This window comes from Hemisphaericaspora subhashii (genome assembly GCF_019202705.1).
Source record: "Hemisphaericaspora subhashii strain CBS 10753 chromosome Unknown scaffold187, whole genome shotgun sequence".
NCBI lineage: Eukaryota > Fungi > Ascomycota > Pichiomycetes > Serinales > Debaryomycetaceae > Hemisphaericaspora > Hemisphaericaspora subhashii.
The window spans coordinates 1-13,688 of record NW_026057485.1 but is presented as its reverse complement, the minus strand read 5'-3'; the positions used below and the strand labels follow the sequence as shown (position 1 = coordinate 13,688).

Here is a 13,688-nt window from a genome sequence, read left to right as displayed (position 1 = left end):
ATTCTTCATCATTTTGTTCAATTGAAAGGATATCACCATATTTAACATTATTTATGGGAGAATAAACATAAGTACCTAATTGATTATCATATTTTATATTAGTAGCTAAGATAGAATAATCTATAAGTGTCTTTCTTAATGCTTTATATAATAAATCTAAGTTGTTTTGCAAGTCTTGATTATAAGTTGAAGTAACTTGAAAATTTCTATAAAACCCACAGGCAGTTCTACATCTGAAAAATGTTTCCATTATTCCAAGTGGTCTTGATGTAACTACATCTGGTACTAGTGGATCTGTAGTCATTTTGGCTTCTTAGTAGAGTAAAGAAGAAGAAGAGTAGAAGAGAGTAGAATTTTTCAGAGGATTAGTCAGAAGTATTTATATAATGTTGAAGATGAACAATAGAATCAACCCCTATAAAATTTTTATTTGGTCATAATGGATAATGGTAGTACAAAAGTAAAGTATTAACGAGACTATACGACTAAGCCAATTAGTTTTAGCGGGAACTATACAATGGACATATATATTGCATATCCATGGAAATAGGTGGTAGTATACTATGAATCCTATTGGATGTTTACGTTAACAGTTACTGATAGTTTATATATGGTTATTTAGTCTGATCTAACTCTAAGAGAATGAATGAAATATTTTTTTTTTATTTTTTTTAAATAAATTGTGTGGGGATTTAGGTTTTGTTCGCGAATTGTCATTGGAGATAGAGTCGCGACATCATTGTGGCGCACGTTCTAGTGAGGTAACGCGTATTTTATGTTGTAATTACTAAAAGGTAACTTTATTGATTGACTAATGATATAGTGTACAAAGTTGTCTCAATTGAAAAGATTTGGCCTCTAAGTGTCTTGATCCGTTCTGGTAATTGAGTATGAATATAGTTTTACAAAGTCAATACTTATAACTCACAAAATATAATAATAACTGAATAATATAAAAAGAAAAACATATAAAACTAAAATATAAAAACTTCTGAAACACTAATAATGTTTCATTTCTTAAAAATTGATAATAATTTGATAATAAATTGGTATCTGTTTAGCGAATGTAATAGCCTAAACCAGCCAAATGTAAATTATAAGTAGTAGTGATCAAACAATATACAAATTATATATAGAATAGTCCATGCCCTCCTCCCTTACATTCCATCGTAGATGAAGATTATTACATCCACTTCTGTAGTTCCCACCGTCGTCGAGACAAAAGTGAGAACTTTTCATGCCTGCATATTGTCAAGGATATACGATACTCCTAATGGATAGTAGAACGTGCGACACAATGGTGTCGCGACTCTATCTCCAATGACAATTCGCGAACACTCCCCTGGAACCTGAAGAGGATAGATATGATACCGGGAAATCAGTAAGAAAAACAGTAACATATCGATAATGAAGGTTCCCATTCGAATTGGATCCAAAATAAGAGGCATTGAACTTGGAAATGCTCCCCTTCAACAATTGCAGCCAAAGTGTGCCAACGATTTTAACACAATTCTCGGTGGTGATCACGATAGTATCTCATAAGTCTTCCTGCAGTTCCATCATAATAATATTCCCCGAGGTATTGGCTGTACAGGATAGAATTCAAGTTAAACTACTAAATTCCCTATCACTGTTAATACTATCAACGATGAACTACTGGCTTTAAGACAATTCTTAATCTTATCGCGGATTAATCTCATCTCTGACTATTGATAAAGTACCATCTACCAACAAAAGTTCTAGTGAACAATGGAGGATAACCGAGAGCTTTGGTGAGTAAATCAGCAACATTGTTTTGGTAGTAATCCGAATGAATTGACAAATTCTTGTGTTGAATCAGCAATAGTATTTGGTCATTAATCCAAACTACTCACAAGTTATTGTCTTCGAGATTCATTTGCCTGACATATATCATACAAATGTCCACCAGCCTAAAGCTAGCAGAAATCTTCCTGTTATGAGTGATCTTCACAATGGGATGATTATCTCGAAATTGGTAGGGTGTGGTTTCTTGAAGCCAACATTATGAACACTCTTAATGCAGTTACGAATAGGTTTCAGCTACTACCATTGGTACCAGCATCGGCAGCCATAAAACAATTAATGACATTCTTCTATTTATTAGAACTGCAACAGACCTAATTTCCATCAAGGTATATCGAGAACCCAGTGAACGAGTAACTCTCACCAATAGGAACAAAAGAAGCATCAGCAAAAGCGTGGATAACAAAGTTCTTTATCAATCATCTTAGTTAACCAAGAAGGTCAACAAGCTTAGATTTCAGGATCACTGAACTAGGCATTGTCTAAGATATGACAAATCACTTGTGCTTGGCATTGCCTTTAACCTACCGAGGGAAGTAACAGCATATAAGTTTGTGGAAAGGTGTTTCAAGTTAACTACCGGAATAAATCCACGGCAAACAATAAAGGTTATTAGCATTATTCAAAGATCATCATCACTTTCGACATTGAAGTACTACTTCACGTCCTTGGTGACGACACTTCTCGTTTCTTTAGTATCAACTTTAAGAACCTTTGGAATTCCAGAACCATTTTCGATTTTCATCGTTAATGTCCGATGGAGCAAAGCTCCCCTGATTAAGGATTGTTCCATTCTAGATTCTCCTAAATCCAATAACTAAGTAATCCAGAATGAGCTAATGTTCAACTTGAATTTATCACCTAACTTGTTCATAAAATCGTTGAGGATTTCCTTGTCGGAATCAACCACCAATAGATCATCAAAATATGTGCTATGACATAATATTGATCTATCATTTTCGAGTACGAATAGATCCTCTGTATTCTCACATTTTGTTAACCCCAATCCGTCAAGAATCAGTTCATGGACGTATAACCCAAACACAGCTCGTTTGAGACCATAAACTACCTTGTTAAGCTACCAACAGACTAAAACTCAATCTTGTTAAGGTACCAACAGACTTGAACTCAATCTGTCATCCATTGTAAAGCCAATAGGACGATCAATGAAATTCGGGGATGTTATTTGGGAAACAGCATTCAAGTATTCAAACTTGACATAAATGTGAATAATACCCATTTCGAACATTAAGTTCAATGGTGAGGATTCTAATGGATATGGGATCAGTCATTGGCAATTGTGACCATTAAGGTATCAACTATGTTCCAATAACTATACTAACCCAGTATAACACAAATTAGATTTGTGCTAATCTTATTTTGGATCATCCTTCCTGTGTGTACCCAAATGGCTGGAACTTGCCTTACACTTTGGAAGGTTAGACAACATCGAAGACTTCAAATCAATGAGAATCTCAGCTTTCTTAGATGAATACAATTCTTACCTTCGTACTCAATGAATTACAATCGTTTGGATACAATTGTTATGTTCCTTCATTGGCCTAGTACTGAAGACGTTTCTCTCAATTGGATATAAATCTAATTACTAACTTCGAAGCAATGATTGGATGTGGAAATCTGGTTGATTGAAAACTCTTCTTGCAAATATTGCTCCCTGGAGTGGGTGAAGATCAAAACACATTTCCACGTCTTGTATCAGGATTTTGATGTGTCGGGTAATCCGGTTTCTTCCTAGGTTGCTAGCATATACAGATTGAGACTAAACTTGCACGATTTCTCCCCTTGAATCCAAGTTGTACTCATCGTGAAGTCTATTGATCTCGACTGAAAGTTCTGGAATGGCTAATTCATGTTCAGTCAGATTGCCAGTAGAAGTATCGGGTGAGGCTTGCACTCGTCCACTTGTAGGAATTTCTTCCTTCGCAGTTCGGATGCTCCCCCATTGACTTCAGTCTGTGACGGCTCGGTTATTTCCCGTTCAAATGAAGCCAATGTCGAATTGTCGAAGGTTGAGCTTGCAATTCACCATAATGTTCTCCAAGTGTCGGGTGCTGTTTGTGGTTTGCTATGGATGAATATGGTCGATTCGCCACTAGGGTACTTTGCTCCCCAGATTGTGTAGAAGAATTTGAAGATTCTTCCACATCCTCTTAGATTCTGGTTGACAGCCAGGCACTTTGAGGTTTCAGACCACTTTTGAGGTAACTGAACAATTCTGGTTTGTCTCTTACTAGTTTATCTACTCTGTCAGGATATTCTCCGTCAAGGGTATTAAATCAGTAAGTGGTCCTGAAGGTTGAAGTGATTAGTTAGCAGCGGTTGGTCCATCAGACTTGCATTCATCCATCTTATTTGATACCTAAGTATCATCTTTCTGTAGAATGGGAGTATAAGATGAATGAGATGCCATAGTACCTGGAGTGGCACTGGCGACTGGAATGGTTGCTGGGTCATCTTCCATGGGAGAAACTTCTGTGTCATTAGTCGAATCTTCCATGTCTTGAACTTCAGGATCATTGGGAGTAAAGAAGGCCTTGCGGCTTGTATCTTCGAGATATCTGTAATTCTCACCATTAATTAACAGATCTGCCCGTTTAAAACCATCGATAACCCCGGAAATTCTCCTCTCTATTATTCTTAGTATCAAGAAACTTAGCATTAAAAAAATGCTTGCTTGGTTGACCATTTTGAACTATGAGAATCTTTATATGTTGGAATCAGTTCACTATCCCATGAAGTCACTTCAACTATCGGTGGACAAAACCTCTCAGGGTCAATCCTCGATGTATTGGTGTCTTGCGGAAAGAGCGATGTCGATATAACATCAACCAAGCTACCAATCATAAGTATCATCTCACATTCATGAATAATTCAAAAGGAGTTTAACTGAGTTTCAATGGATCACAAAACGATATGTGATTTTAACATAAACGGCATATTCAAACATCTCACGTAACAAGGCAGTACCTCGTTAAACCTGTTGGGCAAGTTAATTACACCACTGTGGATATTATAAATAATAACCTCGTTCGGTGCTTCTCCCATCCCAGACATTTCAGATGAATAGGAAGGAGTAACTTCTTTGGATATTCCCAACGCCATCAAAAAAGTCTTGCATTGCAAGTCTTTTGCAGTATCTGACCAGAAAGCATGAATATGCTCCCCTGGAAAGGTATTGTCGAGAAACTTGAGCTCTTGGATAAGACCGTCAGTAATGGCTTTTAGTGTAGATCTTAATAATGGTAAAACCAATAAAATGATCACTTAAGGAGTAAAGTAATGCTTTTCAGAATTAACAATCATTAGACCCATAATATCGGAATTGATCCTTTCTGCCCTTCGGGTAGAAGGTATTTGGGTTGATGAATGAGAAACTTGCTTGTAATTTGAATATTTACAAATTAGACAAGAAGAATTTCCTATGAGCTTCGTTATCCTTAATCACAGCCTTGATATTCCTATCACGAACTAAGTTCTCTAATTTCCTGATTTGATATGTGGTTGGAATCCACATTGTGGTATAGATCATGCACACCGAAGTGTAGACACTCGATCTATTCCTTAGTCTGATAGGTGACTGGCAATTGAATCTTTTCCAGATTCTTGGTTCTTCTTATGATAGATCCAAGCAGCAAAATAAAGTCTGCAGATCCAGGACTAGGTTATTTCATCGACTATGAAATCCAAATCTAACATATCATATGTAGATGAAGCTCCTTAAACAATACTACAGTTCCCATAATGGATACCATGGTTTGCTTCAAAGTTGCTAAATTAATGGATAAACAACATCACATCGACAGCTTAGTACCTTTAACATGAATTACCATATCACCAGCACCACACTTTCATTGTCAACGGAACTATAAGGAAATGTAAACTGCAAGTCTTCCAACTTTCTATAGTTAAGTTCTTGTTACCAAACCATGTACTATTTTGTCAGAATCGTATTTGGACAGCATGTTTCGAGAACCATTAACCTTTAAGTTCATCAAGTCAACGTCAGTTTTATCAGTTGCAAGAATAAACTTGCGTTAGTGAAGAAGGACGATAATGCAATCAACATGATTCGGACCTTCGAACCATTACTGATTCTAGACCAATCGAGCTTACTCACAATGAAGCTTTTGGCTACTTGTTAATCAGCAGTCTTCCTCTCACTAACTCGTATCACTGTACCATAGAGAATATTCTCTCCCAACCATTCCCAACAATTGTTGACTCAAAATGCATTGGCAATAGAAATTACATTCTGTCCGACATCTTTTCAATAGTAAAACTTCCTGTAATTTGAATATTTGCAAATTAGACAAGCATGAATTTCTTATGAATATAATACCAATGGGTACATTGTAGTCATCAAGATGAACATCTAAACCTCAAGCAATTTTCGGGTTGTATAATACTCCCCTAGAATCAAGCAAACAATACATCCTGGAAATTTTACCTTCCAAGAATTGGAACACCAATGTAAAATACAAAGGATTTCTGGGTACAGAACTATCTCTTTTGGACTGCACTACCTTTTGAGTCCTATTAAAAGGATCTTGACCCGAGAAGTTACGGTTGTCTTGCGACGTCCGATATCTTCCGTATGCCAATATTAATCATGGATGATAGATAATTTATCCACAATTGTATTGATTCCATACACAATTCCATTGAAGGAGTTGTGTGAAACCTTCAAAATCTGCATCTTAATAAGAATGAGAATTTGACTTACCAGAATTTTCAACACCAGCAGTAAAGCCAGCATTATTCTGCATCAATCATCCAGACTTCAGTTAGACTGTTGTCTGAACCTTGATCTTTTAATTTCATGTGGAAATATGGGAAAATTCTTGGACTCTTTGGAGGAATGATTTCGCCAAACTAATACGTTATGAATAACGCATTTGACTTCTAATCTGATAATAATTTGATAATAAATTGGTATCTGTTTAGCGAATGTAATAGTCTAAACCAGCCAAATGTAAATTATAAGTAGTAGTGATCAAACAATATACAAATTANGATAAAGATAATTACATCCACTTCTGTAGTTCCCACCGTCGTCGAGACAAAAGTGAGAACTTTTCATGCCTGCATATTGTCAAGGATATACGATACTCCTAATGGATAGTAGAACGTGCGACACAATGGTGTCGCGACTCTATCTCCAATGACAATTCGCGAACAAAAATATAAAATCACGTGATAGAAAGTTCACGTGCGACCAGAAATGATAAACGTCATCATCCCTGTTCTCCCTCAAGATCTCCTTCCATTTCTTGAGTAACTTTCTTATTGAATTTCTTCTCAACTTGTCTTAATGATTTCTTCCAGTTACTAGCAGCGAGAATTGGACTGTCTTCAAAAGTATACATTGGTTTCAATAAGTCTCCGTTATAAGATCCTTTTTCAATTCGTCCATTTAAGTTTCTTAATTGGTAAGCGCCATTAGAATTGACTTTTACTACTTGGTATGGTCCGTCATATTCAGGATCTGTCTTCTTCATCTTCCTCTTCTTCTTTAATACCCATTGACCTTTACTATAACCTGCTGGGATACCGAATAGTTGTTTCAATAAATTCTTCATCTTCAATCTTCTTGTTTTCAATTCAGTATTGGTGTCCCTTGTTTTATTCATCATATCCAATTGGTATAATCTAATAAAGTGATTATCAAGATCATCCCCTTGGTCCTCCTCGGGTTGTGTTTGTGGATTTTCCCTTTGATATTCTTCGTACATTCTTTGGCCAAATTCATCGACAGGAGTGTTGTGTCCAAAGGCTAGATAATAGGGTGTGCTGTTGAAAATTGTTGGGGTGGTATTGTAAATGTTAACAGCATGATCTAAAAATTCGGGCCAAGCGTTCATTGTTCCATTTGTTAAACCTTTCAAGATCTTCTTGATTAAGCCGTTGGCTTTTTCGACTCGGCCGTTGGTCATGGGATGATAATTTGAGGCGAGTTTATGTTCAATTTGTAAAAGATTACATAAAGTCCGAATAGTGTCGTTGACAAAACTGGTTCCATTATCGGTGATGATTTCTTTGGGTCTTCCAAAAAGTTGATATATTGCTCTGATTAATTTGTTGGTGTGGGTTGCTTCCATTGTGGCAGTGGCAGTCGCATATACAAGACCAGTAATATATTCAACAGCTACTAAAACATATTTCATATCGGCATATTCATTGAGAATAATAAAATCGAATCCCCATCTCTCAAAAGCGTTTAAAGGTTCTAAGAAGAAAAGTTCTCATTGGACTCTTGAAAAGGTTGAGTGGGTTTGACAATATTCACAGTGATTAATGATATCTGTAATGATGAGTTTGTGGTCGGGGTGCCAGACATTCATGAGAGTGAAATAGTCTGTAACTCTTACTGAAGGATGATGTAAATTATGGATCCGGTGTGCTTCAACTTGGAATTCGTCTCTGGTAACAACTCTGACTAGTTTATTCTTGATGATGATGTGGAGTTCATTGTCTATTACTGTAAAGTTATGAAATGGTAATTGTTCATCGTCTCCACTTTGTTGTGCTCTTTCTTCATGGTGTTGTTTGATTTCCTCAAGATTTGTTTCAGCTAAATCGTCGGTTCACCAATGAGTATATGATCTAAGTCATGCACCAAATACACTTTAACGTTTGTATCAAATGGTTCTGGTAAGATGATGATTGCTTCTTCAGTGATCTGTTGTTGTTGATTAAATGCTGCTGTTGTTGTAATTGGTTTCTTCACTTTCCTGATTTTATAGCCTTCAAAGTATTTCAATAATTCATAATCCATGAAATTCGCAGCAGCTCCTGAATCGAGTTTGATCTGAACAACTTCGGAATTATCTTTAGTGTTGGGCGTGCGTAGGCCTCGCCGTCTTGATATCTAAATTCTGATTTTGATCATTGTCATTATCATCTTCATCGTCATCATCCTCACTGAAATCAATTAAATATTCATTGTGGTTATCATCCTTTGGGTTTTCTGGGTCATCAACAAGTTCTTCATTTTGCAATTCTAAATCATAGATGCCGGTTTGGCCTCTGGGTTTTCCCTTGTAGTTGAATTGTTTTGTTGATTTCGTTTTATCCTGGTGTTTCTTCTTGGGGTTGGGTGTTGTGGTCTGACATTCACATTTTGTACGACATTGACAAGATGTAAATTGTTTTTGATAATTGGGCTTCAGTCTGTGTTGTTGTTGGTAGTTCTTGTAAATTGGTAAGATTGGTAGTTCGGGATTATGTGGACTCTCGATGTCTGGTGGGAATTTAACACCCATGAACGCCTTTTGTAAATCTTGGTAAAAATTTGCTTGAGGTGAATTTTCAAGATCAAATAATACAATTCTATCTCCAAAATTGTATTAGTCTAATTTTCCAAAAATAACATTCCTAGTGTGAACAAATGAATTTCCATAAGGAGTACATTTTCTTGCTTTACTACGTAATTCTTTAATAAATTCACTAACAGGTTGGTTTGGTTTTGGCGTGACATTGATGAAATCGTTGTTCCTAGCATAGTTCTTGAATGATAAGGTACAATTTTCAGCTACCATAAGTACAACGTCTCTCCATTGGATACCTTTTACTGGATCTTCAGGGAATCTAAGTTTGCCTTGGTAGGCATCGTCTAAATCACCAGCAAAATAAGGACAGGCAAGTTTTCCCCATTGGAATTGGTCAATAAACATCGTTTCAAATTTATTTTGTAATTTGACCATTTTGTTAATAACTTGTTCGTCATTAGATCCATCAATAACTTCTCTTTCATTGATCTGATAAATACCTCGTGGTGGACTTTGGTTTGAGATATGCTTGGGACATTCAACTTTGTTCATTTTCATCGTTGGCAAGAATCTCTTGACTAAGGCTTCTAATTCAGTGGTAGGTCTGGGGGGTGGTGATGATTGTTGATCAACAGCTGCTGGAACGTCTAGAGTTGCACCATTTTGCATTTGATAAACGGTTTTAGTCAATGAATTTAAAGAAGTATCAATTCTTTTGAAATAACCAAGAAAAGTCTCATTTTCACCCTTAATAAAAGTTTCAGCTTCATCAAGTTCTTCCTTAGTGTTTTCGAGGTCAGAATGTTCTTCCTCTTCTTCCTTTTTAACTTGCAGGACTTCAGTTTCAAGATCAATAATTCTTGGAACAACATTTTTGTTGAAGCTTCTGTTGACTTCGCTGTTGTAGGCTTTAAAACGGTTTTCAACATCATTCATGATTTCAGTCTTGAATTCTTGTCTGAATAAAATTAATTGTTCTTTCATGATATCCAAGAATTTCTGAGCCATTGGATCAATTGGTTCATTGGTAGTTGGAATAGATGATGATGGATTGATGTCCTCACCTTGAGGATGGTTAACTGGAGCTGGAGTAGTGTTTGGAGACATGTTTGGTTGCGAAAATTTCTTAGTTATCTTTTTTTTTTTTTTTCTTTAAACGGTATCGATTAAATTATACACTAAAATTATAAACTAAAATATATAAACTGATACTGACCCTCTGATACATATAGGGCATAACGTTCTGTAGAAATGGTAAAAACCTTTTATAGGCACTTAGGTGTATGATAAAAGCAACATAAGTAGTGTGAGAGTCCAAGACCAGCAGGACTGGGTTGTATACTCACTAAAAACCATTGGTACGAGTTGGCTGGGGGGATAAAGCGTAAATGATTTAGGATGGGGTTAAGCTTTGGATAGCGCTGGGTGGAGATGAATTTGGGATGGTTGTGTTGGTTAAAATGTTGGAGGGGTAGCCATTAATGTAAATCCTTATGAAAAATCGAGATTTTTGTACCCTATATAGATAGAGATAAAACAAAAACTAAAAAAATAAAAAAGAGGAGAAAGAAATCTCTAATAATACAAAAAAGTCCTCTCAAGGTAAAATAATAAAATTACGCCAAATATTAATTCAAACGTTTATTTCATTTATTTATCAGAAAAAAAAAAAAAAATTGATTTAAGTGTGAGTGGATTTTTTAATATAAATTTGTGACCATATCCACTTTTTTTTTTTTTTTTTTCGACATTTTATTTTGGCCTTATTTCCAACACCTTCCAACATTAGCTCTAGCTTAAACAAAAAAGCCTTATTAATAACTATTCATCTATTGACTATAGACTATGAGTGTTAGACGACCCGGCCGATCTTCTTCAACAATACCATTTCTTCTTCTTATTCCCTCCTTTTTTTTGCGGCAATAGCTGGCGGCAGTTTCAAAACTCGTTTCAGCGGCCTCGTAAAAAAATTCATTATTGGAAGCCATCGAAAAAAATGTACGGATTGTATCGCCTATTGCACTTATTGAATTGGCGATAATTTGTGGCAAGGCGACTGAAAGATTGTTAGTAGTTGTTATATAAAAAGTATATTTTTGGACTTACTAATTAAATTAGCAATATATCTTGACATATTAAGTTGTAATTAATCTTTTTTTCTTAATTAGTTCTATTACCTTCACTTTTTTTTGTTTTTTTCGCTCAATTTAAATCATTTTATAGTAAAGAAAACAAAAACTAAAAAATAAAAAAGCGGAGGAAAAAATTTAAAACAAAATTTAAGCGCCAAAAACAGATTGCCCAAAATAAAAAAAAGAATGATTTTTTCAAATTCCCAACAAAATTTTCGTAATGTGTTCTTCTATTCTGTTTGGTTGCTTGTTACACTCTGTCTTATAGATATAATTAATAGTAATTAAACAGGAACTCAGAGACTAGTTGTTCGGTTTCCTTTTTGAAATCGTAAAAAATATTTTATTTTTTATCCCAAAACTAAAAGTAAGGTACCAGAGTTAAAAAATATTTTATTTTTTATTTTGTTTTTTTATTATTTATGGTTTGGTTGTAATCTGGAAATTGTAGACGACGTAAAGTCTTTAACTCTGATCTATTGTTGTTGGAATAAAAGTGATAATTTGATTAATCTATTAAAAAGAAGAATATGTAAACTTACAAATTCTGTATCTGAGAATCCCAGCGGTATAAGTTTTTGATTTTAAACAGTTTTTAAGAAAAAAAATAAAAAAATAAAATAAAAAATAAAGTTTTTCGGAAATTTCCTTTTTTGGTCCTCCAACCCGTAATGAAAATAAAAAATAATTAAGTCATGAATTTGTCAGGGTTATCGGTCCAATTAAATTAATATTATCTTCTGCCAGCGTAATTGGAATTCTAGACTCTGGACTAACTTTTGTAAAATATTCGTCTGTCATTTTTTCTCAGACAATTATTATTTTATTTTGCAGCCTATTATTTTACATAATTATAATTGTGTCGTATAGTAACTTCACTTCCGTTAGGTATTCTCAGAAAAAAAAAAAAAAAAAGTTAATCAGGAATTGGTAGTTACACGACAGCGGAGCCAAATAATAGAAAGTACGAAATCGAACAATATTAAGGTAAATTCCAATCATATGAAAATGAAGAAATATGAATCTTGGCATGAATGAAGAAGATCATCATGAGATTCTATAGCTGTATTAAGAAATGATGGTGTATTTAGATATTATAAAAGGGAGATAATTCTAGCGAATTATCGGTGTTTTAAGGTATATAGAAATCAAGTATAATTTATAGGAAATGGTATATGAAATGAATGTTTATTAAGTTAACGGAGGAGTCTAAGTAGGGAATCTATGCTATTCGACATCTATAGCATATATCCGGAAAGTGCTATATTTTACCCCTTATAAAATCATCGGGTCAATTACTGTTGCCGGTCAATGGTATATTTCTGTTTAATTGAAATTGTTTGTTTCTTAGTTGTTTAATTGAAATTGTTTGTTTCTTAGTTGTTTAATCGGAGTTTTTTAATCTTTTTATATTGTACAAGCTAAAGTGGCCGCTGTTGTTAACTGATTTTGTGAATCACGTGCTTAGAAATTTAGAAAAGAAGAAGGTTTATATCTTCTCTCTTTTCAAAAAGAATTCATATAATTCTTTATATAACTTTTCTTTTAGAAAACCAATCAACTACTTACATTAATTTAATAATTAAATACATTGAATATTATCGTTATATTTCCTAACCCTAATTCAATACTTATTCTAAATTAGACAAGATCAACGAAGGTCACTCGAACTAGAACAAGACCCCGTTAATTCGATTACTGAACGTACCACAAGTATTTAAACTTGTTCTTTAATTCAATTAACAAAACCTATAAAATATAAATCAATATTTTATATATCCGGATTTCCATCAAGAAATTAATTTCTTGTTGAATATAGGCACTAGTTAATTCTAAGTGTTTATAACTTTCAGATAGTTATCATAGTATCTGAAATTTCAAATTATCTAAGAGACAGATAAAGAATTAACACCCAGTCGACAATTGAAGAAAACCACAGGAAAATCGACAAGCTGACCAATCAAAAATCAGTTAACAACACCGCCTAAAAGGCGGCCCGCCGCTCACTGTTGAGTGAAAGAAAAAATTTAATAAGAACAAATGAATTAATACACAATAAATAACTAATATAACAATAAACACTAACAAAAATGACAACAAACAGTAACAAATATCTAAGGTGAGAATATTTCAGGATAAACTTCATTCTGAGTCTTTAACAAAAATGACAACAAACAGTAACAAATATCTAAGGTGAGAATATTTCAGGATAAACTTCATTCTGAGTCTTTCTCTTGTTCTCGCCTAAAAACACGTGCAAATTAGAGGCTTTAGTAACCCTTGAAAGTGCAACATATAATTGACCGTGAGAAAAAGCTTCTGAAGATAAATCCAAGCCAACTCTAGTCAAAGATTGCCCCTGGGACTTGCTTCCCAATGAGGATTGGAGGTAAAAGTAATGAACAAAGACGGATGTCCAAGATATCTACATATAGCCATGGCA

General features: G+C 34.5%; 3 protein-coding genes across 3 annotated transcripts; all 3 read right to left on the bottom strand. All coding sequences in view use genetic code 12, as the record gives it.

Moving 5' to 3' along the window:
- Positions 1-4,204: 4,204 nt before the first annotated feature.
- On the bottom strand, positions 4,205-5,546 carry J8A68_006133 (uncharacterized protein; the record flags this gene model as incomplete). The annotated part of the gene is made up of 3 exons (XM_049410272.1): positions 4,205-4,471; positions 4,813-5,108; positions 5,540-5,546. The coding sequence occupies 3 exons, from the start codon at positions 5,544-5,546 to the stop codon at positions 4,205-4,207; spliced, it is 570 nt and encodes a 189-aa protein (XP_049260594.1).
- Positions 5,547-7,079: 1,533 nt separating this feature from the next.
- On the bottom strand, positions 7,080-8,620 carry J8A68_006132 (uncharacterized protein; the record flags this gene model as incomplete). Its single annotated transcript, XM_049410271.1, has 2 exons — positions 7,080-8,071; positions 8,434-8,620. 2 exons carry the CDS (start codon positions 8,618-8,620, stop codon positions 7,080-7,082), a joined length of 1,179 nt encoding a protein of 392 aa, XP_049260593.1.
- Positions 8,621-8,675: 55 nt separating this feature from the next.
- Positions 8,676-10,220, bottom strand: J8A68_006131 (uncharacterized protein; the record flags this gene model as incomplete). Its single annotated transcript, XM_049410270.1, has 2 exons — positions 8,676-9,178; positions 9,254-10,220. The coding sequence occupies 2 exons, from the start codon at positions 10,218-10,220 to the stop codon at positions 8,676-8,678; spliced, it is 1,470 nt and encodes a 489-aa protein (XP_049260592.1).
- Positions 10,221-13,688: the final 3,468 nt, after the last annotated feature.